General features: G+C 33.5%; 1 protein-coding gene across 6 annotated transcripts in view; it reads right to left on the reverse strand.

The window, feature by feature from the left end:
• The window catches only part of LOC136032750 (zinc finger protein 570-like), a 52,619-nt gene that overhangs the window by 16,732 nt on the left and 8,585 nt on the right, over window positions 1-27,302 (reverse strand). For 4 of the 6 annotated variants that reach the window (XM_065713089.1, XM_065713087.1, XM_065713085.1 and 1 more), the window contains exons 2-4: window positions 18,450-18,738; window positions 2,983-3,271; window positions 360-651 (exon numbers count right to left, since the gene is read on the reverse strand). Coding sequence is in view for 3 of the 6 variants with exons in the window: in XM_065713087.1 (XP_065569159.1) it covers window positions 360-454 (95 nt within the window). In the remaining 3 variants the exon portion in view is untranslated. The remainder of the gene's footprint in view (window positions 1-359; window positions 652-2,982; window positions 3,272-18,449; window positions 18,739-27,302) is intronic. The other 2 variants (XM_065713091.1, XM_065713088.1) reach the window with 1 other exon arrangement.

Genomic DNA, 27,302 nt, shown 5'->3' on the forward strand with positions numbered 1-27,302 from the left:
AGGGAGGCTGAACACATTGGGTCATTCAAAGTAAAATTTAAAAAACATTTATTGGGAGTGAGGAGATTATTGTTAGCCTTTATTTATGTATATTTGATATTGAAGGGTAATTGAGTGAGTGTTTTTGTCCTTTAATTTTTTTTTAATTAATTAGGTTGAGAATCAGAGGATTGCAGCCGTCCAACATCAGGCTGTTTGAGCCTTCCCCGGACGGTTGTGTGTATGTATAGTTTTGTAATTAGTAGTTTAATAAAGCAAGTCAAGTCAAACTATTTTCAAATCGCACGTAATTTCTTTGTGACAAGCATAATCAAAAAGGTTACGATAACCTGCCAAAAATTGATAATTACTAAACTTACTTGTTGGCTGGAAATTTCAGTATGCGTACTCCCAAAGATTTACGATTCTTTTCATTGCTGTCACACCCGAGGACTACACATTTTGCAAACGGCATTTTATTTGTTGTTTGACACCACAACTTTTAATTGCCACGGTGCATTTTTCACGATGCATATGTTGCCTTTTCGGAATCCAGTTTCCAACTGCGAGTGTCGGGTTTTAACGCAGCGCCAATTAAGGTCACGACGATACCTATGTGTTGCTTTTGAAAAATATTTGCGCAACTGGTGTCTATATAGGCTGTGGTTAATCCTAATAAAAAATACCAAAACATGGTGAAAATATAATACTTTAGAAAACAAATTTGGACTATATATTTGCACATTAGGAGGGGGCTAGCCTGAAATGACCTAACCCCCACCCCACCCCCTAATGTGCAAATATATAGCCCAAATTATATAATTTCTAATATTGTTTCTTCATACAGACAGATCAAACCGGTTTGTTCTCGAGTCTTACACACCGTAAACTAGAGTCTTGGCAGTATAATACACAAGTATCCTTTAACCTACAATGCATTCAATTATTAATTATTAAGGTTAATATATCATGCCCAAAACCTAGAGTAAAAGAAAATAAGACACAAAATAAATTGCAGACAATAAGAGAAAAAGTTAATCATCCTAAGAGGTCCAGTTAATTTCTGAGCAACGACAGTTATATCTTGAAAGAGCAGCAAAAAGGTCCCAAATGTTAATTTCATCTAATTTTTAGCTTGATAAAGAAGTATCTCGAAATTTATCACGAAATCCCTATCCCCTCTCTGCATAGGTGCCATGCTTTCCGTTTTTGTTATAGAACAATTTGTAATTTAAATCTCTTATATTTTCAGACCTTTGAAAATTAAACAGAATAGTAAAAGAAAACAAAATGTAAACTCATATTTCAGTTGTCTTAAAAAAAAACTCTGCATGAGTGTTCCGAATTAGCCTACAATGAACAAAAACGTGTTCAAATGAAATTCTCTATCACAAGCCACAAGAGAATCTTTGATGAGATGATATTGTCTTATACACATTATGCTTTTAGTAGCATAGAGAGAAAAGTCAATAATTCAATGATATGTCTGATTTTTGATGCGTAATAAACAATTGAAACTAAAACTTTGGAAAGTAGAGAAAAATTATATCAAGTTAAGTGAAAGTGATAGTTACTCGGGGTGGATTGCTACTAGTGATAAATCAATAGGGGTGGCAACCCTGAATGAAAGAGGATTCTTGGAGAAGCGATTTTTTGAGAAGACGTATTTTCTGGGAAATTCCCAAAACTTTGGGGATAGTGGAAGCACTGTTATTTTCAGACAAAATCTGCCAACAAATTTTACTAGGCCATGTAAACTGTCAAGTAGCATTGCTACTATGCTACCCTACTTGCACAGTAGAGCACAACTTGTGTTTTGACAGCTTATCTTTGAGCAAAAATTATTTTTATATATAAAAAATGATATTTTCAGACAAAATCTGCCAAGAAAACTGCCAAGGCTACCCCACTTTTTACACGCCAGCTTGGGAGCTTTACACTTGAAAACTTGTCTGACTGCTGTCAGAATCGAAAAAAAAAACTTTCGAATATCCCTTTTGAACCACCCTCATTCACTAAAACATCCTTCCCTGCTTAATCATTCCCTCAGGCCAAGACTCCCTTGCCAAGCAACAGTAACTGTTTCCAAACCATAGCAAGTTGTGTTGTGGTTGGTGAGATATGAAAACATTTTTGTTTCCATTTCTGTAAAATTTTATAATTCTAAAATACAAAATTAATTATGTCATATAGTTGCTTAACCTGAGTGAATTTAACATTGAGTTGAATAGACAGATTTCTATTTATTATGTTTAATATTTTGTTCATTGTATATTTTTAGCACTCTGGCAAAAAACGATTTTGACATGCCACCAGTTTTGTAACCTTTTCTGTTTTTATTTCTTTTTTTTTTAAATTATTTCATAGTAATTTATCTAGCTAGTAATTGGCTACAGAGCAGTATTACGAATATTAACTAAAAAAGCCACAGTTCCATTAAAAAAGCCATAACCCAAGTTTCCATATTTGAATACTGATGACAGTTCTCTTGTCTTAATTAGACTATCTAAAAAAAACTGCATTATTAATTAGGTATAAGTAATGATTTTGTAAGTCTAGCCAACTCCTGTTTTGTGCTTATGATTAGGCTAATAATTCAGGTTAAGGTAACTAGTAATTGGCTACAGAGCAGTATTACGGAAGGGAAGGTAACTCTATACATTATTCTTCTCTTATTCAATTTCAGCTTCAAATCTACAAAGTGGTCTCATAATTTCAAATTTTTTTTTTTAGTAGTTTCTACATTTGGCAGTGCCTATTTTACTGCATGTTCAACCGTTTTTTGACAGCTTTCAGACAATCAGTATAATTCCTAGTTTCAGTGTATGCCATTTTGCCACACAAGGATATGTTTTTGCAACTTTTCAGTGGTGAAGTGGCAAATGTAGAGTGCTTGTAATAGCACATTTAGGATGCATCCTAGAAGGATGCTTGAATCTATGTTCACAAAATGTATCACTATGTATCACAAAATGTATCACAAAAAATATAAGACTGACTTACTTTGAAAGAGAATAATCTACCACTTATCAGTTGGTTGGCAGGGATAGTACTTCCAAGTCCATTTGTTACTGCAAACTTAATAGGTCCATGGGCTCGCTGAATCTTAGATATAGGGCAATTAGCTGAAAATTCAATAGCTTTGAGGAAGCTGAGATTTTATCTTCTGACAAACACTTTAAAAGGTTGATTTACAGGTTTTCATGATTCTTCACAAACTTCTTACTAGTGGAATGTTTGCAAAAGATGGAGACAGAATTATTCATTCCCCAATTGATCTATTTATACTTGGCTAGAAAAAAAAAAATGAAAACCAAAAATAAGATCTAAAATATTGTTTAAAACTACAGTATAAACAATATGTAACATAAAATAATATATGTAAATTATATACATTCTTATTAATTACATAATTACCATTCTGAACCACCTCTAATAATTCTTCCAATTGCGATCATATTTATGTTTTTTTCAATTATGAAATATTTGTTCATCTCTTTCTTCATTGTCAACTGAACAATAGAAAAAAAACACATCTAAAACCAAAAAAAGTTGTTTGAAACTAGTTGTTTCTAAAAAAAAAAATGAAAAAGGACATGCACCATATTAAAAAATATGTTCTTCCTATTACAAGCCTAAGCCTTTCTCAGAAAACTGTGCAAATCTACATGTCCTAAAATACTAAGGGTAGATATAAGGATAATGGGACAAAAATGCTCTAAAACCAGTTATACATAACAGACATACAACTTATTTATATGTATATAGAGTATTTTCATCAGAACGCATTTGAAAAATAATTTATGATTGGCCGAATGAGCTCATTGGGAGAGGGTTAGACCAAAGTACTAAAGGTCCCTGGTTCGATCCCAGGTTTAGGCAAATTTTTCTGCTTCTTTTTGTCTTTTGTCAGACTTTGTGATAAGCACCAACATTGCTAAAATCACATAATAAATGGTAGCACAGTAGCAAAATAAGTCACATTTTAAAGAACTGTATAAGAACAATGAAACTTCCATCTGAAATATTAATAGGAAGCCGAATTCACTTCAAAGAAATAATGCATCAATAATCCAAAAACGGTTTTCAACCGAAATTGGCAATTGAAGTGAATTTGTTCAAAATTCCATAGAGTCATTTGATCAAAGCTAGAAAATTTGATACAAAAATTCTAAACAAACAATTTCTGATAAATGTTGTCGTATTATTTTTGAATTTGTTGAACCTGATTTTGCCAATTGGCAGTAATATAGTATCGGAAAAAAACCAACTAGGACACAAATACATATAACCAAAAATGGCTTACATCCATTTCGCGACCGAACAAGTTTGCGAAAACAACATATATTGGCATTTTTTCTCATCAAGAGCTAGTAAATTCCTTGAGTACCAAAAAGATACACCTTGTTACGTGCATTCAAGGTTATGGAAAAGAACTGCTAAGTCCCGGTGAGAGGAAAAAATTACTACATCATCAGCGAACATAATAATTTTACAAAGAGGCAAAAAATCCGGTAAATCATTTATAAAAAGAAGAAATAAAACAGGCCCAAGGACAGAGCCCTGAGGTATTCCATAATTAATCCGGAAAGTATCTGAACGAAGACCACGGGATTTATCAATACATTCTAGTCGTCTCCAAGAAAGATAAGATGCAAAAAAATTAACAGTTTGTGATGAAAATCCATAAGACTTAAGTTTAATAAGAAGCAAAGAATGATTTACAGTGTCAAACGCTTTAGTGACATCAAGGAAAATAGCCAAAGCATGATGATCACCATCTAATGAATCATTTGTATTTTACGATATCGAGCTGGATACACCGACCAGAGCCGAAATACTAAAAGCGATCAAGACCCTAAAAACCACAAAGCCCCAGGTGAAGACGGCCTCCCGCCGGAACTATACAAACAATGCCCTGAGGTCACTGCTGAACAGCTCCATGGCATTCTCGAGGAAGTGTGGATAACCAACACTTTTCCAAAAGATTGGAAGATTTCAGTCATCCTCCCGTTCTACAAGAAAGGAGACAAAACCGAATGCAAAAATTACCGCGGAATAAGTCTCATAGACGTTGCAGTCAAAATATTCGTGATCAAGACCCTAAAATACCACAAAGACCCAGGTGAAGACGGCCCCCCCCTAGAACTATACAAACAATGCCCTGAGGTCACTGCTGAACAGCTCCATGGCAGTCTTGAAGAAGTGTGGAGGACCAACACTTTTCCGAAAGATTGGAAGATTTCAGTCATCCTCCCTTTCTACAAGAAAGGAGACAAAACCGAATGCTGAAAAATCTTCACGTGCCAAGCATGCTAAAGCTCAACAATTTATAATAAACCTCAAAATTTTAAGTATCTGTTCTAAGGTTTTCGAATTACTTTAATCTCTTGTCAAAATATATTGAAATATTTCTGCAATTCTTAGACAACATTTTTAGTTTCAGTTTTCTTTTTCTTCTTTATTTTTCAGACGTCATATGCAAACCCTCAACAAAAAAATACATACAACTTATTTTTATATATATAGAAGATATAATCTGGCGTAACAGACATAACAGACATACAACTTATTTATATATATATAGATTATTTTCATCAGAACGTATTTGAAAGATAATTTATGATAAGCCGAAAGAGCTCATTGGGAGAGCGTTAGACCGAAGTTCTAAAGGTTCCTGGTTCGATCCCAGGTTTCGGCAAATTTTTCTGCTTCTTTCTGTCTTTTGTCAGACTTTGTGATAAGCACCAACATTGCTAAAATCACATAATAAATAGTATCACAGTAGCAAAATAAGTCACATTTTAAAGAACTGTATTAAAACAATGAAACTTCCATCTGAAATATTAATAGGAAGCCAATTTCACTTCAAAGAAATAATGTATCAAGAACCCAAAAACGGTTTTCAACCAAAATTGGCAATTGAAGTGAATTTGTTCAAAATTCCATAGTGTCATTTGATCAAAGCTAGAAAATTTGATACACAAAATTCTAAACAAACAATTTCTGATAAATGTTGTCGTATTATTTTTGAATTTGTTGAACCTGATTTTGCCAATTGGCAGTAATATAATATCTGAAAAAAAAAACCAACTAGGACACAAATACATATAACCAAAAATGGCTTATATCCATTTCGCGACTGAACCAGTTTGCGAAAACAACATATATTGGCATTTTTTCTCATCAAGAGCTAGTAAATTCCTTGATTACCAAAAAGATACACCTTGTAACGTGCATTCAAGGTTAAGGAAAAGAACTACTAAGTCCCGGTGAGAGAAAAAAATTACTATATCATCAGCAAACATAATAATTTTACAAAGAGGCAAAAAATCCGGTAAATCATTTATAAAAAGAAGAAATGAAACAGGCCCAAGGCCCTGAGGTATTCCATAATTAATCTGGAAAGTATCTGAACGAAGACCACGGGAATTTTCGATACATTCTAGTCGTCTTCCAGAAAGATAAGATGCAAAAAAATTAACAGTTTGTGATGAAAATGCATAAGACTTAAGTTTCATAAGAAGCAAAGAATGATTTACAGTGTCAAACGCTTTAGCGACATCAAGGAAAATAGCCAAAGCATTAGGATCAACATCTAATGAGTCATTTGTATTTTACGATATCGAGCTAGATACACCAATCAGAGCCGAAATACTAAAAGCGATCAAGACCCTAAAAAACCACAAAGCCCCAGGTGAAGACGGCCTCCCCTCAGAACTATACAAACAATGCCCTGAGGTCACTGCTGAACAGCTCCATGGCATTCTCGAAGAAGTGTGGAGGACCAACACTTTTCCAAAAGATGGGAAGACATCAGTCATCCTCCAGAAATATTTTGTTGGTTTTTCGAAAATATTGCAGCGTGATCCATTTGCAGATTCGTGTAAAACTTGATTTGACTTCGCGAAAGCCAAATCTTAATTAAACCCCCTAGACATTTTGGTACTCTGAACACTAAAAATGCTTAATATTGATTATTTAGGGACAATAATCAGTAAAAAACAACTTTACATAGTTAAATATACCAAATCCCTTCCTACTCACGAAAATAATACTGAATCATCCTAAAAATAAAGCCTCAAGGCAGTAAAACTTCGAAATTTAAGCCACGATTGGTTGATTTGTTTTTATAATTAATTATTTTCATCAGAACGTATTTGAAAGATAATTTATAATAAGCCGAAATAGCTCGGTTGGGGGAGCGTTAGAATGAAGATCTAAAGGTCCTTGGTTCGACCTTGGGTTTCGGGAAAATTTTCTACTTCTATTTGTCTTTTGTCAGACTTTGTGATAAGCACCACAATTGCTAAAATCACATAATAAATAGTATCACAGTAGCAAAATAAGTCATATTTTAAAGAACCGTATAAGCACAATGAAACTTCAATCCGAAATATTAATAGGAAGCCGATTTCACTTCAAAGAAATAATGTATTAATAAACCAAAAACGGTTTTCAACCCAAATTGGCAACTGAAGTGAATTTGTTCAAAATTCCATAGTGTCGTTTGATCAAAGCTAGAAAATTTGATACACAAAATTCTAAACAAACAATTTCTGATAAATATTGTTGTATTTTTTTGAATTTGTTGTACCTGATGCCAATTGGCAGCAATATAGTATCCGAAAAAGCACAACTAGGACACAAATACATATAACCAAAAATGGCTTACACCCATTTCGCGACCGAACCGGTTTGCGAAAACAACATATATTGCCATTTCTCATTAAGAGCTAGTAAATTCCTTGAGTACCAAAAAGATACACCTTGTAACGTGCATTCAAGGTTATGGAAAAGAACTGCTAAGTCCCGGTGAGAGGAAAAAATTACTACATCATCAGCAAACATAATAATTTTAAAACGAGGCAAAAAATCCGGTAAATCATTTATAAAAAGAAGAAATAAAACAGGCCCAAGGACTGAGCCCTGATTTATTCCATAATTAATCTGGAAAGTATCTGAACGACGATCACGGGATTTATCGATACATTCTAGTCGTCTCCCAGAAAGATAAGATGCAAAAAAATTAACAGTTTGTGATGAAAATCCATAAGACTTAAGTTTCATAAGAAGCAAAGAATGATTTACAGTGTCAAACGCTTTAGCGACATCAAGGAAAATAGCCTTAGCATCATGATCACCATCTAATGAGTCATTTGTATTTTACGATATCGAGCTGGATACACCGACCAGAGCCGAAATACTAAAAGCGATCAAGACCCTAAAAAACCACAAAGCCCCAGGTGAAGACGGCCTCCCGCCGGAACTATACAAACAATGCCCTGAGGTCACTGCTGAACAGCTCCATGGCATTCTCGAAGAAGTGTGGAGGACCAACACTTTTCCAAAAGATTGGAAGATTTCAGTCATCCTCCCTTTCTACAAGAAAGGAGACAAAACCGAATACAAAAATTACCGCGGAATAAGTCTCATAGACGTTGCAGTTAAAATATTCGGGATCATACTCTTGAACTGCTTCAAAGGGGCAAGGGCGGAAAGAACTCAAGAAAATCAAGCCGGCTTTCGACCAGGTAGAGGCTGTACTGATAATATTTTCGCCTTTCGCCTCATTATCCAGCAGTTTGAAAGGTACAACCTTTCAGAATTTGTGATATTCTGAAATATCGCAAAAACCTAGTTAAATCAATTAACTAGGATTTTACCATCAATTTCACCTGGTGCATGATATCTACACTGGACATAGTTTTGTTGGTTTCTCGAAAACATTGCAGCGTGATCCATTTGCAGCTTCGTGCGAAACTTGAAATTTGACTTCGCGAAAACCAAACCTTAATTTAACCCCCTAGACATTCTAGTACTCTGAACACTAAAAATGCTTAATTTTGATTATTTAAGGACAGTAATCAGTAAAAAAAACACCTTTACATAGTTAAATATACCAACCCCCTTCTTACTCACGAAAATAATACTGTATCCTCCTAAAAATAAAGGCTCAATCATCATCGCTATCATTTTCAGTTTTGATACATTTTGACTCTCGCTGTCCAGGTTGATCTTCATCTAACTGCGCGGTTTTGCACTCTTTAGCCACAAGCCTTTTGGCATTAACTCTTTGAGCAGCTTCCTCGGCTGTTTCTTCTGCCATTGTAGGAATTGGTAACATTCTATCTTTTTCAATGTTTTTCAATTTGTCAATGTTCATTCTAACATTGACAGTTGGAAAAATCTTCACGTGCCAAGCACGCTAAAGCTCAACAATTTATAATAAACCTCAAGATTTTAAGTATCTGTTTTAAGGTTTTCGAATTACTTTATTGTATTGTCAAAATATATTGAAATATTTATGCAATTCCCAGTTTTTACATTTTTAGTTTCAGTTTTCTTTTTCTACTTTATTTTTCCGATGTCATATGAAAAGCCTCAACACAAAAATATATTTTACATTTATATATATATATATATATATATATATATATATATATATATATATATATATATATATATATATATATATATATATATATATATATATATATCTATATATATATATATAGAAGATATAATATGGTGTAACAGACATAACATACATACAACTTATTTTTATATACATAGATTATTTTCCTCAGAACGTATTTGAAAAATAATTTATGATAAGCCAAAAGAGCTCATTGGGAGAGCATTAGACTGAAGTTCTTAAAGGTCCCTGGTTCGATCCCAGGTTTTCGGCAAATTTTTCTGCTTCTTTTTGTCTTTTGTCAGACTTTGTGATAAGCACCAACATTGCTAAAATAACATAATAAATAGTATCACAGTAGCAAAATAAGTAACATTTTAAAGAACTAAATAAGAACAATGAAACTTCCATCTGAAATATTAATAGGAAGCTGATTTCACTTCAAAGAAATAATGTATCAATAAACCAAAAACGGTTTTCAACCAAAATTGGCAATTGAAGTGAATTTGTTGAAAATTCCATAGAGTCATTTGATCAAAGCTAGAAAATTTGATACACAAAATTCTAAACAAACAATTTCTGATAAATTTTGTTGTATTATTTTTGAATTTGTTGAACCTGATTTTGCCAATTGGCAGTAATATAGTATCGGAAAAAAAAAACCCAACTAGGACACAGATACATATAACCAAAAATGGCTTACATCCATTTCGCGACCGAACAAGTTTGCGAAAACAACATATATTGGCATTTTTTCTCATCAAGAGCTAGTAAATTCCTTGAGTACCAAAAAGATACACCTTGTTACGTGCATTCAAGGTTATGGAAAAGAACTGTTAAGTCCCGGTGAGAGGAAAAAATTACTACATCATCAGCGAACATAATAATTTTACAAAGAGGCAAAAAATCCGGTAAATCATTTATAAAAAGAAGAAATAAAACAGGCCCAAGGACAGAGCCCTGAGGTATTCCATAATTAATCCGGAAAGTATCTGAACGAAGACCACGGGATTTATCGATACATTCTAGTCGTCTCCAAGAAAGATAAGATGCAAAAAAATTAACAGTTTGTGATGAAAATCCATAAGACTTAAGTTTAATAAGAAGCAAAGAATGATTTACAGTGTCAAACGCTTTAGTGACATCAAGGAAAATAGCCAAAGCATGATGATCACCATCTAATGAATCATTTGTATTTTACGATATCGAGCTGGATACACCGACCAGAGCCGAAATACTAAAAGCGATCAAGACCCTAAAAACCACAAAGCCCCAGGTGAAGACGGCCTCCCGCCGGAACTATACAAACAATGCCCTGAGGTCACTGCTGAACAGCTCCATGGCATTCTCGAGGAAGTGTGGATAACCAACACTTTTCCAAAAGATTGGAAGATTTCAGTCATCCTCCCGTTCTACAAGAAAGGAGACAAAACCGAATGCAAAATTTACCGCGGAATAAGTCTCATAGACGTTGCAGTCAAAATATTCGTGATCAAGACCCTAAAATACCACAAAGACCCAGGTGAAGACGGCCTCCCCCCCTAGAACTATACAAACAATACCCTGAGGTCACTGCTGAACAGCTCCATGGCAGTCTTGAAGAAGTGTGGAGGACCAACACTTTTCCGAAAGATTGGAAGATTTCAGTCATCCTCCCTTTCTACAAGAAAGGAGACAAAACCGAATGCTGAAAAATCTTCACGTGCCAAGCATGCTAAAGCTCAACAATTTATAATAAACCTCAAAATTTTAAGTATCTGTTCTAAGGTTTTCGAATTACTTTAATCTCTTGTCAAAATATATTGAAATATTTCTGCAATTCTTAGACAACATTTTTAGTTTCAGTTTTCTTTTTCTTCTTTATTTTTCAGACGTCATATGCAAACCCTCAACAGAAAAATACATACAACTTATTTTTATATATATAGAAGATATAATCTGGCGTAACAGACATAACAGACGTACAACTTATTTATATATATATAGATTATTTTCATCAGAACGTATTTGAAAGATAATTTATGATAAGCCGAAAGAGCTCATTGGGAGAGCGTTAGACCGAACTTCTAAAGGTTCCTGGTTCGATCCCAGGTTTCGGCAAATTTTTCTGCTTCTTTCTGTCTTTTGTCAGACTTTGTGATAAGCACCAACATTGCTAAAATCACATAATAAATAGTATCACAGTAGCAAAATAAGTCACATTTTAAACAACTGTATTAAAACAATGAAACTTCCATCTGAAATATTAATAGGAAGCCAATTTCACTTCAAAGAAATAATGTATCAAGAACCCAAAAACGGTTTTCAACCAAAATTGGCAATTGAAGTGAATTTGTTCAAAATTCCATAGTGTCATTTGATCAAAGCTAGAAAATTTGATACACAAAATTCTAAACAAACAATTTCTGATAAATGTTGTCGTATTATTTTTGAATTTGTTGAACCTGATTTTGCCAATTGGCAGTAATATAATATCTGAAAAAAAAACAACTAGGACACAAATACATATAACCAAAAATGGCTTACATCCATTTCGCGACCGAACCAGTTTGCGAAAACAACATATATTGGCATTTTTTCTCATCAAGAGCTAGTAAATTCCTTGATTACCAAAAAGATACACCTTGTAACGTGCATTCAAGGTTAAGGAAAAGAACTACTAAGTCCTGGTGAGAGGAAAAAATTACTATATCATCAGCAAACATAATAATTTTACAAAGAGGCAAAAAATCCGGTAAATCATTTATAAAAAGAAGAAATGAAACAGGCCCAAGGCCCTGAAGTATTCCATAATTAATCTGGAAAGTATCTGAACGAAGACCACGGGATTTATCGATACATTCTAGTCGTCTCCAAGAAAGATAAGATGCAAAAAAATTAACAGTTTGTGATGAAAATCCATAAGACTTAAGTTTAATAAGAAGCAAAGAATGATTTACAGTGTCAAACGCTTTAGTGACATCAAGGAAAATAGCCAAAGCATGATGATCACCATCTAATGAATCATTTGTATTTTACGATATCGAGCTGGATACACCGACCAGAGCCGAAATACTAAAAGCGATCAAGACCCTAAAAACCACAAAGCCCCAGGTGAAGACGGCCTCCCGCCGGAACTATACAAACAATGCCCTGAGGTCACTGCTGAACAGCTCCATGGCATTCTCGAGGAAGTGTGGATAACCAACACTTTTCCAAAAGATTGGAAGATTTCAGTCATCCTCCCGTTCTACAAGAAAGGAGACAAAACCGAATGCAAAAATTACCGCGGAATAAGTCTCATAGACGTTGCAGTCAAAATATTCGTGATCAAGACCCTAAAATACCACAAAGACCTAGGTGAAGACGGCCTCCCCCCCCCTAGAACTATACAAACAATGCCCTGAGGTCACTGCTGAACAGCTCCATGGCAGTCTTGAAGAAGTGTGGAGGACCAACACTTTTCCGAAAGATTGGAAGATTTCAGTCATCCTCCCTTTCTACAAGAAAGGAGACAAAACCGAATGCTGAAAAATCTTCACGTGCCAAGCATGCTAAAGCTCAACAATTTATAATAAACCTCAAAATTTTAAGTATCTGTTCTAAGGTTTTCGAATTACTTTAATCTCTTGTCAAAATATATTGAAATATTTCTGCAATTCTTAGACAACATTTTTAGTTTCAGTTTTCTTTTTCTTCTTTATTTTTCAGACGTCATATGCAAACCCTCAACAGAAAAATACATACAACTTATTTTTATATATATAGAAGATATAATCTGGCGTAACAGACATAACAGACGTACAACTTATTTATATATATATAGATTATTTTCATCAGAACGTATTTGAAAGATAATTTATGATAAGCCGAAAGAGCTCATTGGGAGAGCGTTAGACCGAAGTTCTAAAGGTTCCTGGTTCGATCCCAGGTTTCGGCAAATTTTTCTGCTTCTTTCTGTCTTTTGTCAGACTTTGTGATAAGCACCAACATTGCTAAAATCACATAATAAATAGTATCACAGTAGCAAAATAAGTCACATTTTAAAGAACTGTATTAAAACAATGAAACTTCCATCTGAAGTATTAATAGGAAGCCAATTTCACTTCAAAGAAATAATGTATCAAGAACCCAAAAACGGTTTTCAACCAAAATTGGCGATTGAAGTGAATTTGTTCAAAATTCCATAGTGTCATTTGATCAAAGCTAGAAAATTTGATACACAAAATTCTAAACAAACAATTTCTGATAAATGTTGTCGTATTATTTTTGAATTTGTTGAACCTGATTTTGCCAATTGGCAGTAATATAATATCTGAAAAAAAAAACAACTAGGACACAAATACATATAACCAAAAATGGCTTATATCCATTTCGCGACTGAACCAGTTTGCGAAAACAACATATATTGGCATTTTTTCTCATCAAGAGCTAGTAAATTCCTTGATTACCAAAAAGATACACCTTGTAACGTGCATTCAAGGTTAAGGAAAAGAACTACTAAGTCCCGGTGAGAGGAAAAAATTACTATATCATCAGCAAACATAATAATTTTACAAAGAGGCAACAAATCCGGTAAATCATTTATAAAAAGAAGAAATAAAACAGGCCCAAGGACTGAGCCCTGATTTATTCCATAATTAATCTGGAAAGTATCTGAACGACGATCACGGGATTTATCGATACATTCTAGTCGTCTCCCAGAAAGATAAGATGCAAAAAAATTAATAGTTTGTGATGAAAATCCATAAGACTTAAGTTTCATAAGAAGCAAAGAATGATTTACAGTGTCAAACGCTTTAGCGACATCAAGGAAAATAGCCTTAGCATCATGATCACCATCTAATGAGTCATTTGTATTTTACGATATCGAGCTGGATACACCGACCAGAGCCGAAATACTAAAAGCGATCAAGACCCTAAAAAACCACAAAGCCCCAGGTGAAGACGGCCTCCCGCCGGAACTATACAAACAATGCCCTGAGGTCACTGCTGAACAGCTCCATGGCATTCTCGAAGAAGTGTGGAGGACCAACACTTTTCCAAAAGATTGGAAGATTTCAGTCATCCTCCCTTTCTACAAGAAAGGAGACAAAACCGAATACAAAAATTACCGCGGAATAAGTCTCATAGACGTTGCAGTTAAAATATTCGGGATCATACTCTTGAACTGCTTCAAAGGGGCAAGGGCGGAAAGAACTCAAGAAAATCAAGCCGGCTTTCGACCAGGTAGAGGCTGTACTGATAATATTTTCGCCTTTCGCCTCATTATCCAGCAGTTTGAAAGGTACAACCTTTCAGAATTTGCGATATTCTGAAATATCGCAAAAACCTAGTTAAATCAATTAACTAGGATTTTACCATCAATTTCACCTGGTGCATGATATCTACGCTGGACATAGTTTTGTTGGTTTCTCGAAAACATTGCAGCGTGATCCATTTGCACCTTCGTGCGAAACTTGAAATTTGACTTCGCGAAAACCAAACCTTAATTTAACCCCCTAGACATTCTAGTACTCTGAACACTAAAAATGCTTAATTTTGATTATTTAAGGACAGTAATCAGTAAAAAAAACACCTTTACATAGTTAAATATACCAACCCCCTTCTTACTCACGAAAATAATACTGTATCCTCCTAAAAATAAAGGCTCAATCATCATCGCTATCATTTTCAGTTTTGATACATTTTGACTCTCGCTGTCCAGGTTGATCTTCATCTAACTGCGCGGTTTTGCACTCTTTAGCCACAAGCCTTTTGGCATTAACTCTTTGAGCAGCTTCCTCGGCTGTTTCTTCTGCCATTGTAGGAATTGGTAACATTCTATCTTTTTCAATGTTTTCAATTTGTCAATGTTCATTCTAACATTGACAGTTGGAAAAATCTTCACGTGCCAAGCACGCTAAAGCTCAACAATTTATAATAAACCTCAAGATTTTAAGTATCTGTTTTAAGGTTTTCGAATTACTTTATTGTATTGTCAAAATATATTGAAATATTTATGCAATTCCCAGTTTTTACATTTTTAGTTTCAGTTTTCTTTTTCTACTTTATTTTTCAGATGTCATATGAAAAGCCTCAACACAAAAATATATTTTACATTTATATATATATATATATATATATATATATATATATATATATATATATATATATATATATATATATATATATATATATATATATATATATATATATATATATATATATATATATATATATATATATATATATATATCTATATATATATATATATCTATATATATATATATAGAAGATATAATATGGTGTAACAGACATAACATACATACAACTTATTTTTATATACATAGATTATTTTCATCAGAACGTATTTGAAAAATAATTTATGATAAGCCAAAAGAGCTCATTGGGAGAGCATTAGACTGAAGTTCTTAAAGGTCCCTGGTTCGATCCCAGGTTTTCGGCAAATTTTTCTGCTTCTTTTTGTCTTTTGTCAGACTTTGTGATAAGCACCAACATTGCTAAAATAACATAATAAATAGTATCACAGTAGCAAAATAAGTCACATTTTAAAGAACTAAATAAGAACAATGAAACTTCCATCTGAAATATTAATAGGAAGCTGATTTCACTTCAAAGAAATAATGTATCAATAAACCAAAAACGGTTTTCAACCAAAATTGGCAATTGAAGTGAATTTGTTGAAAATTCCATAGAGTCATTTGATCAAAGCTAGAAAATTTGATACACAAAATTCTAAACAAACAATTTCTGATAAATTTTGTTGTATTATTTTTGAATTTGTTGAACCTGATTTTGCCCATTGGCAGTAATATAGTATCTGAAAAAAAAAACCCAACTAGGACACAGATACATATAACCAAAAATGGCTTACATCCATTTCGCGACCGAACAAGTTTGCGAAAACAACATATATTGGCATTTTTTCTCATCAAGAGCTAGTAAATTCCTTGAGTACCAAAAAGATACACCTTGTTACGTGCATTCAAGGTTATGGAAAAGAACTGCTAAGTCCCGGTGAGAGGAAAAAATTACTACATCATCAGCGAACATAATAATTTTACAAAGAGGCAAAAAATCACAAAGACAATAAGAGAAAAAGTTAATCATCCTAAGAGGTCCAGTTAATTTCTGAGCAACGACAGTTATATCTTGAAAGAGCAGCAAAAAGGTCCCAAATGTTAATTTCATCTAATTTTTAGCTTGATAAAGAAGTATCTCGAAATTTATCACGAAATCCCTATCCCCTCTCTGCATAGGTGCCATGCTTTTCGTTTTTGTTATAGAACAATTTGTAATTTAAATCTCTTATATTTTCAGACCTTTGAAAATTAAACAGAATAGTAAAAGAAAACAAAATGTAAACTCATATTTCAGTTGTCTTAAAAAAAACTCTGCATGAGTGTTCCGAATTAGCCTACAATGAATAAAAACGTGTTCAAATGAAATTCTCTATCACAAGCCACAAGAGAATCTTTGATGAGATGATATTGTCTTATACACATTATGCTTTTAGTAGCATAGAAAGAAAAGTCAATAATTCAATGATATGTCTGATTTTTGATGCGTAATAAACAATTGAGACTAAAACTTTGGAAAGTAGAGAAAAATTATATCAAGTTAAGTGAAAGTGATAGTTACTCGGGGTGGATTGCTACTAGTGATAAATCAATAGGGGTGGCAACCCTGAATGAAAGAGGATTCTTGGAGAAGCGATTTTTTGAGAAGACGTATTTTCTGGGAAATTCCCAAAACTTTGGGGATAGTGGAAGCACTGTTATTTTCAGACAAAATCTGCCAACAAATTTTACTAGGCCATGTAAACTGTCAAGTAGCATTGCTACTATGCTACCCTACTTGCACAGTAGAGCACAACTTGTGTTTTGACAGCTTATCTTTGAGCAAAAATTATTTTTATATATAAAAAATGATATTTTCAGACAAAATCTGCCAAGAAAACTGCCAAGGAACTACCCCACTTTTTACACGCCAGCTTGGGAGCTTTACACTTGAAAACTTGTCTGACTGCTGTCAGAATCGCAAAAAAAAACTTTTGAATATCCCTTTTGAACCACCCTCATTCACTAAAACATCCTTCCCTGCTTAATCATTCCCTCAGGCCAAGACTCCCTTGCCAAGCAACAGTAACTGTTTCCAAACCATAGCAAGTTGTGTTGTGGTTGGTAAGATATGAAAACATTTTTGTTTCCATTTCTGTAAAATTTTATAATTCTAAAATACAAAATTAATTATGTCATATAGTTGCTTAACCTGAGTGAATTTAACATTGAGTTGAATAGACAGATTTCTATTTATTATGTTTAATATTTTGTTCATTGTATATTTTTAGCACTCTGGCAAAAAACGATTTTGACATGCCACCAGTTTTGTAACCTTTTCTGTTTTTATTTCTTTTTTTTTAAATTATTTCATAGTAATTTATCTAGCTAGTAATTGGCTACAGAGCAGTATTACGAATATTAACTAAAAAAGCCACAGTTCCATTAAAAAAGCCATAACCCAAGTTTCCATATTTGAATACTGATGACAGTTCTCTTGTCTTAATTAGACTATCTAAAAAAACTGCATTATTAATTAGGTATAAGTAATGATTTTGTAAGTCTAGCCAACTCCTGTTTTGTGCTTATGATTAGGCTAATAATTCAGGTTAAGGTAACTAGTAATTGGCTACAGAGCAGTATTACGGAAGGGAAGGTAACTCTATACATTATTCTTCTCTTATTCAATTTCAGCTTCAAATCTACAAAGTGGTCTCATAATTTCAAATTTTTTTTTTTAGTAGTTTCTACATTTGGCAGTGCCTATTTTACTGCATGTTCAACCGTTTTTTGACAGCTTTCAGACAGTCAGTATAATTCCTAGTTTCAGTGTATGCCACTTTGCCACACAAGGATATGTTTTTGCAACTTTTCAGTGGTGAAGTGGCAAATGTAGAGTGCTTGTAATAGCACATTTAGGATGCATCCTAGAAGGATGCTTGAATCTATGTTCACAAAATGTATCACTATGTATCACAAAATGTATCACAAAAAATATAAGACTGACTTACTTTGAAAGAGAATAATCTACCACTTATCAGTTGGTTGGCAGGGATAGTACTTCCAAGTCCATTTGTTACTGCAAACTTAATAGGTCCATGGGCTCGCTGAATCTTAGATATAGGGCAATTAGCTGAAAATTCAATAGCTTTGAGGAAGCTGAGATTTTATCTTCTGACAAACACTTTAAAAGGTTGATTTACAGGTTTTCATGATTCTTCACAAACTTCTTACTAGTGGAATGTTTGCAAAAGATGGAGACAGAATTATTCATTCCCCAATTGATCTATTTATACTTGGCTAGAAAAAAAAAATGAAAACCAAAAATAAGATCTAAAATATTGTTTAAAACTACAGTATAAACAATATGTAACATAAAATAATATATGTAAATTATATACATTCTTATTAATTACATAATTACCATTCTGAACCACCTCTAATAATTCTTCCAATTGCGATCATATTTATGTTTTTTTCAATTATGAAATATTTGTTCATCTCTTTCTTCATTGTCAACTGAACAATAGAAAAAAAACACATCTAAAACCAAAAAAAGTTGTTTGAAACTAGTTGTTTCTAAAAAAAAAATGAAAAAGGACATGCACCATATTAAAAAATATGTTCTTCCTATTACAAGCCTAAGCCTTTCTCAGAAAACTGTGCAAATCTACATGTCCTAAAATACTAAGGGTAGATATAAGGATAATGGGACAAAAATGCTCTAAAACCAGTTATACATAACAGACATACAACTTATTTATATGTATATAGATTATTTTCATCAGAACGCATTTGAAAAATAATTTATGATTGGCCGAATGAGCTCATTGGGAGAGCGTTAGACCGAAGTACTAAAGGTCCCTGGTTCGATCCCAGGTTTAGGCAAATTTTTCTGCTTCTTTTTGTCTTTTGTCAGACTTTGTGATAAGCACCAACATTGCTAAAATCACATAATAAATGGTAGCACAGTAGCAAAATAAGTCACATTTTAAAAAACTGTATAAGAACAATGAAACTTCCATCTGAAATATTAATAGGAAGCCGAATTCACTTCAAAGAAATAATGTATCAATAATCCAAAAACGGTTTTCAACCGAAATTGGCAATTGAAGTGAATTTGTTCAAAATTCCATAGAGTCATTTGATCAAAGCTAGAAAATTTGATACAAAAATTCTAAACAAACAATTTCTGATAAATGTTGTCGTATTATTTTTGAATTTGTTGAACCTGATTTTGCCAATTGGCAGTAATATAGTATCGGAAAAAAACCAACTAGGACACAAATACATATAACCAAAAATGGCTTACATCCATTTCGCGACCGAACAAGTTTGCGAAAACAACATATATTGGCATTTTTCTCATCAAGAGCTAGTAAATTCCTTGAGTACCAAAAAGATACACCTTGTTACGTGCATTCAAGGTTATGGAAAAGAACTGCTAAGTCCCGGTGAGAGGAAAAAATTACTACATCATCAGCAAACATAATAATTTTACAAAGAGGCGAAAAATCCGGTAAATCATTTATAAAAAGAAGAAATAAAACAGGCCCAAGGACAGAGCCCTGAGGTATTCCATAATTAATCCGGAAAGTATCTGAACGAAGACCACGGGATTTATCAATACATTCTAGTCGTCTCCAAGAAAGATAAGATGCAAAAAAATTAACAGTTTGTGATGAAAATCCATAAGACTTAAGTTTAATAAGAAGCAAAGAATGATTTACAGTGTCAAACGCTTTAGTGACATCAAGGAAAATAGCCAAAGCATGATGATCACCATCTAATGAATCATTTGTATTTTACGATATCGAGCTGGATACACCGACCAGAGCCGAAATACTAAAAGCGATCAAGACCCTAAAAACCACAAAGCCCCAGGTGAAGACGGCCTCCCGCCGGAACTATACAAACAATGCCCTGAGGTCACTGCTGAACAGCTCCATGGCATTCTCGAGGAAGTGTGGATAACCAACACTTTTCCAAAAGATTGGAAGATTTCAGTCATCCTCCCGTTCTACAAGAAAGGAGACAAAACCGAATGCAAAAATTACCGCGGAATAAGTCTCATAGACGTTGCAGTCAAAATATTCGTGATCAAGACCCTAAAATACCACAAAGACCCAGGTGAAGACGGCCCCCCCCCCTAGAACTATACAAACAATGCCCTGAGGTCACTGCTGATCAGCTCCATGGCAGTCTTGAAGAAGTGTGGAGGACCAACACTTTTCCGAAAGATTGGAAGATTTCAGTCATCCTCCCTTTCTACAAGAAAGGAGACAAAACCGAATGCTGAAAAATCTTCACGTGCCAAGCATGCTAAAGCTCAACAATTTATAATAAACCTCAAAATTTTAAGTATCTGTTCTAAGGTTTTCGAATTACTTTAATCTCTTGTCAAAATATATTGAAATATTTCTGCAATTCTTAGACAACATTTTTAGTTTCAGTTTTCTTTTTCTTCTTTATTTTTCAGACGTCATATGCAAACCCTCAACAGAAAAATACATACAACTTATTTTTATATATATAGAAGATATAATCAGGCGTAACAGACATAACAGACGTACAACTTATTTATATATATATAGATTATTTTCATCAGAACGTATTTGAAAGATAATTTATGATAAGCCGAAAGAGCTCATTGGGAGAGCGTTAGACCGAAGTTCTAAAGGTTCCTGGTTCGATCCCAGGTTTCGGCAAATTTTTCTGCTTCTTTCTGTCTTTTGTCAGACTTTGTGATAAGCACCAACATTGCTAAAATCACATAATAAATAGTATCACAGTAGCAAAATAAGTCACATTTTAAAGAACTGTATTAAAACAATGAAACTTCCATCTGAAATATTAATAGGAAGCCAATTTCACTTCAAAGAAATAATGTATCAAGAACCCAAAAACGGTTTTCAACCAAAATTGGCAATTGAAGTGAATTTGTTCAAAATTCCATAGTGTCATTTGATCAAAGCTAGAAAATTTGATACACAAAATTCTAAACAAACAATTTCTGATAAATGTTGTCGTATTATTTTTGAATTTGTTGAACCTGATTTTGCCAATTGGCAGTAATATAATATCTGAAAAAAAAAACAACTAGGACACAAATACATATAACCAAAAATGGCTTATATCCATTTCGCGACTGAACCAGTTTGCGAAAACAACATATATTGGCATTTTTTCTCATCAAGAGCTAGTAAATTCCTTGATTACCAAAAAGATACACCTTGTAACGTGCATTCAAGGTTAAGGAAAAGAACTACTAAGTCCCGGTGAGAGGAAAAAATTACTATATCATCAGCAAACATAATAATTTTACAAAGAGGCAAAAAATCCGGTAAATCATTTATAAAAAGAAGAAATGAAACAGGCCCAAGGCCCTGAGGTATTCCATAATTAATCTGGAAAGTATCTGAACGAAGACCACGGGAATTTTCGATACATTCTAGTCGTCTGCCAGAAAGATAAGATGCAAAAAAATTAACAGTTTGTGATGAAAATGCATAAGACTTAAGTTTCATAAGAAGCAAAGAATGATTTACAGTGTCAAACGCTTTAGCGACATCAAGGAAAATAGCCAAAGCATTAGGATCAACATCTAATGAGTCATTTGTATTTTACGATATCGAGCTAGATACACCAACCAGAGCCGAAATACTAAAAGCGATCAAGACCCTAAAAAACCACAAAGCCCCAGGTGAAGACGGCCTCCCCTCAGAACTATACAAACAATGCCCTGAGGTCACTGCTGAACAGCTCCATGGCATTCTCGAAGAAGTGTGGAGGACCAACACTTTTCCAAAAGATGGGAAGACATCAGTCATCCTCCAGAAATATTTTGTTGGTTTTTCGAAAATATTGCAGCGTGATCCATTTGCAGATTCGTGTAAAACTTGATTTGACTTCGCGAAAGCCAAATCTTAATTAAACCCCCTAGACATTTTGGTACTCTGAACACTAAAAATGCTTAATATTGATTATTTAGGGACAATAATCAGTAAAAAACAACTTTACATAGTTAAATATACCAAATCCCTTCCTACTCACGAAAATAATACTGAATCATCCTAAAAATAAAGCCTCAAGGCAGTAAAACTTCGAAATTTAAGCCACGATTGGTTGATTTGTTTTTATAATTAATTATTTTCATCAGAACGTATTTGAAAGATAATTTATAATAAGCCGAAATAGCTCGGTTGGGGGAGCGTTAGAATGAAGATCTAAAGGTCCTTGGTTCGACCTTGGGTTTCGGGAAAATTTTCTACTTCTATTTGTCTTTTGTCAGACTTTGTGATAAGCACCACAATTGCTAAAATCACATAATAAATAGTATCACAGTAGCAAAATAAGTCATATTTTAAAGAACCGTATAAGCACAATGAAACTTCAATCCGAAATATTAATAGGAAGCCGATTTCACTTCAAAGAAATAATGTATTAATAAACCAAAAACGGTTTTCAACCCAAATTGGCAACTGAAGTGAATTTGTTCAAAATTCCATAGTGTCGTTTGATCAAAGCTAGAAAATTTGATACACAAAATTCTAAACAAACAATTTCTGATAAATATTGTTGTATTTTTTTGAATTTGTTGTACCTGATGCCAATTGGCAGCAATATAGTATCCGAAAAAACACAACTAGGACACAAATACATATAACCAAAAATGGCTTACACCCATTTCGCGACCGAACCGGTTTGCAAAAACAACATATATTGCCATTTCTCATTAAGAGCTAGTAAATTCCTTGAGTACCAAAAAGATACACCTTGTAACGTGCATTCAAGGTTATGGAAAAGAACTGCTAAGTCCCGGTGAGAGGAAAAAATTACTACATCATCAGCAAACATAATAATTTTAAAACGAGGCAAAAAATCCGGTAAATCATTTATAAAAAGAAGAAATAAAACAGGCCCAAGGACTGAGCCCTGATTTATTCCATAATTAATCTGGAAAGTATCTGAACGACGATCACGGGATTTATCGATACATTCTAGTCGTCTCCCAGAAAGATAAGATGCAAAAAAATTAACAGTTTGTGATGAAAATCCATAAGACTTAAGTTTCATAAGAAACAAAGAATGATTTACAGTGTCAAACGCTTTAGCGACATCAAGGAAAATAGCCTTAGCATCATGATCACCATCTAATGAGTCATTTGTATTTTACGATATCGAGCTGGATACACCGACCAGAGCCGAAATACTAAAAGCGATCAAGACCCTAAAAAACCACAAAGCCCCAGGTGAAGACGGCCTCCCGCCGGAACTATACAAACAATGCCCTGAGGTCACTGCTGAACAGCTCCATGGCATTCTCGAAGAAGTGTGGAGGACCAACACTTTTCCAAAAGATTGGAAGATTTCAGTCATCCTCCCTTTCTACAAGAAAGGAGACAAAACCGAATACAAAAATTACCGCGGAATAAGTCTCATAGACGTTGCAGTTAAAATATTCGGGATCATACTCTTGAACTGCTTCAAAGGGGCAAGGGCGGAAAGAACTCAAGAAAATCAAGCCGGCTTTCGACCAGGTAGAGGCTGTACTGATAATATTTTCGCCTTTCGCCTCATTATCCAGCAGTTTGAAAGGTACAACCTTTCAGAATTTGTGATATTCTGAAATATCGCAAAAACCTAGTTAAATCAATTAACTAGGATTTTACCATCAATTTCACCTGGTGCATGATATCTACACTGGACATAGTTTTGTTGGTTTCTCGAAAACATTGCAGCGTGATCCATTTGCAGCTTCGTGCGAAACTTGAAATTTGACTTCGCGAAAACCAAACCTTAATTTAACCCCCTAGACATTCTAGTACTCTGAACACTAAAAATGCTTAATTTTGATTATTTAAGGACAGTAATCAGTAAAAAAAACACCTTTACATAGTTAAATATACCAACCCCCTTCTTACTCACGAAAATAATACTGTATCCTCCTAAAAATAAAGGCTCAATCATCATCGCTATCATTTTCAGTTTTGATACATTTTGACTCTCGCTGTCCAGGTTGATCTTCATCTAACTGCGCGGTTTTGCACTCTTTAGCCACAAGCCTTTTGGCATTAACTCTTTGAGCAGCTTCCTCGGCTGTTTCTTCTGCCATTGTAGGAATTGGTAACATTCTATCTTTTTCAATGTTTTTCAATTTGTCAATGTTCATTCTAACATTGACAGTTGGAAAAATCTTCACGTGCCAAGCACGCTAAAGCTCAACAATTTATAATAAACCTCAAGATTTTAAGTATCTGTTTTAAGGTTTTCGAATTACTTTATTGTATTGTCAAAATATATTGAAATATTTATGCAATTCCCAGTTTTTACATTTTTAGTTTCAGTTTTCTTTTTCTACTTTATTTTTCAGATGTCATATGAAAAGCCTCAACACAAAAATATATTTTACATTTATATATATATATATATATATATATATATATATATATATATATATATATATATATATATATATATATATATATATATATATATATATATATATATATATATCTATATATATATATATAGAAGATATAATATGGTGTAACAGACATAACATACATACAACTTATTTTTATATACATAGATTATTTTCATCAGAACGTATTTGAAAAATAATTTATGATAAGCCAAAAGAGCTCATTGGGAGAGCATTAGACTGAAGTTCTTAAAGGTCCCTGGTTCGATCCCAGGTTTTCGGCAAATTTTTCTGCTTCTTTTTGTCTTTTGTCAGACTTTGTGATAAGCACCAACATTGCTAAAATAACATAATAAATAGTATCACAGTAGCAAAATAAGTCACATTTTAAAGAACTAAATAAGAACAATGAAACTTCCATCTGAAATATTAATAGGAAGCTGATTTCACTTCAAAGAAATAATGTATCAATAAACCAAAAACGGTTTTCAACCAAAATTGGCAATTGAAGTGAATTTGTTGAAAATTCCATAGAGTCATTTGATCAAAGCTAGAAAATTTGATACACAAAATTCTAAACAAACAATTTCTGATAAATTTTGTTGTATTATTTTTGAATTTGTTGAACCTGATTTTGCCAATTGGCAGTAATATAGTATCTGAAAAAAAAAACCCAACTAGGACACAGATACATATAACCAAAAATGGCTTACATCCATTTCGCGACCGAACAAGTTTGCGAAAACAACATATATTGGCATTTTTTCTCATCAAGAGCTAGTAAATTCCTTGAGTACCAAAAAGATACACCTTGTTACGTGCATTCAAGGTTATGGAAAAGAACTGTTAAGTCCCGGTGAGAGGAAAAAATTACTACATCATCAGCGAACATAATAATTTTACAAAGAGGCAAAAAATCCGGTAAATCATTTATAAAAAGAAGAAATAAAACAGGCCCAAGGACAGAGCCCTGAGGTATTCCATAATTAATCCGGAAAGTATCTGAACGAAGACCACGGGATTTATCGATACATTCTAGTCGTCTCCAAGAAAGATAAGATGCAAAAAAATTAACAGTTTGTGATGAAAATCCATAAGACTTAAGTTTAATAAGAAGCAAAGAATGATTTACAGTGTCAAACGCTTTAGTGACATCAAGGAAAATAGCCAAAGCATGATGATCACCATCTAATGAATCATTTGTATTTTACGATATCGAGCTGGATACACCGACCAGAGCCGAAATACTAAAAGCGATCAAGACCCTAAAAACCACAAAGCCCCAGGTGAAGACGGCCTCCCGCCGGAACTATACAAACAATGCCCTGAGGTCACTGCTGAACAGCTCCATGGCAGTCTTGAAGAAGTGTGGAGGACCAACACTTTTCCGAAAGATTGGAAGATTTCAGTCATCCTCCCTTTCTACAAGAAAGGAGACAAAACCGAATGCTGAAAAATCTTCACGTGCCAAGCATGCTAAAGCTCAACAATTTATAATAAACCTCAAAATTTTAAGTATCTGTTCTAAGGTTTTCGAATTACTTTAATCTCTTGTCAAAATATATTGAAATATTTCTGCAATTCTTAGACAACATTTTTAGTTTCAGTTTTCTTTTTCTTCTTTATTTTTCAGACGTCATATGCAAACCCTCAACAGAAAAATACATACAACTTATTTTTATATATATAGAAGATATAATCTGGCGTAACAGACATAACAGACGTACAACTTATTTATATATATATAGATTATTTTCATCAGAACGTATTTGAAAGATAATTTATGATAAGCCGAAAGAGCTCATTGGGAGAGCGTTAGACCGAAGTTCTAAAGGTTCCTGGTTCGATCCCAGGTTTCGGCAAATTTTTCTGCTTCTTTCTGTCTTTTGTCAGACTTTGTGATAAGCACCAACATTGCTAAAATCACATAATAAATAGTATCACAGTAGCAAAATAAGTCACATTTTAAACAACTGTATTAAAACAATGAAACTTCCATCTGAAATATTAATAGGAAGCCAATTTCACTTCAAAGAAATAATGTATCAAGAACCCAAAAACGGTTTTCAACCAAATGGGCAATTGAAGTGAATTTGTTCAAAATTCCATAGTGTCATTTGATCAAAGCTAGAAAATTTGATACACAAAATTCTAAACAAACAATTTCTGATAAATGTTGTCGTATTATTTTTGAATTTGTTGAACCTGATTTTGCCAATTGGCAGTAATATAATATCTGAAAAAAAAACAACTAGGACACAAATACATATAACCAAAAATGGCTTATATCCATTTCGCGACTGAACCAGTTTGCGAAAACAACATATATTGGCATTTTTTCTCATCAAGAGCTAGTAAATTCCTTGATTACCAAAAAGATACACCTTGTAACGTGCATTCAAGGTTAAGGAAAAGAACTACTAAGTCCTGGTGAGAGGAA

This window comes from Artemia franciscana, chromosome 11 (genome assembly GCF_032884065.1).
Source record: "Artemia franciscana chromosome 11, ASM3288406v1, whole genome shotgun sequence".
NCBI lineage: Eukaryota > Metazoa > Arthropoda > Branchiopoda > Anostraca > Artemiidae > Artemia > Artemia franciscana.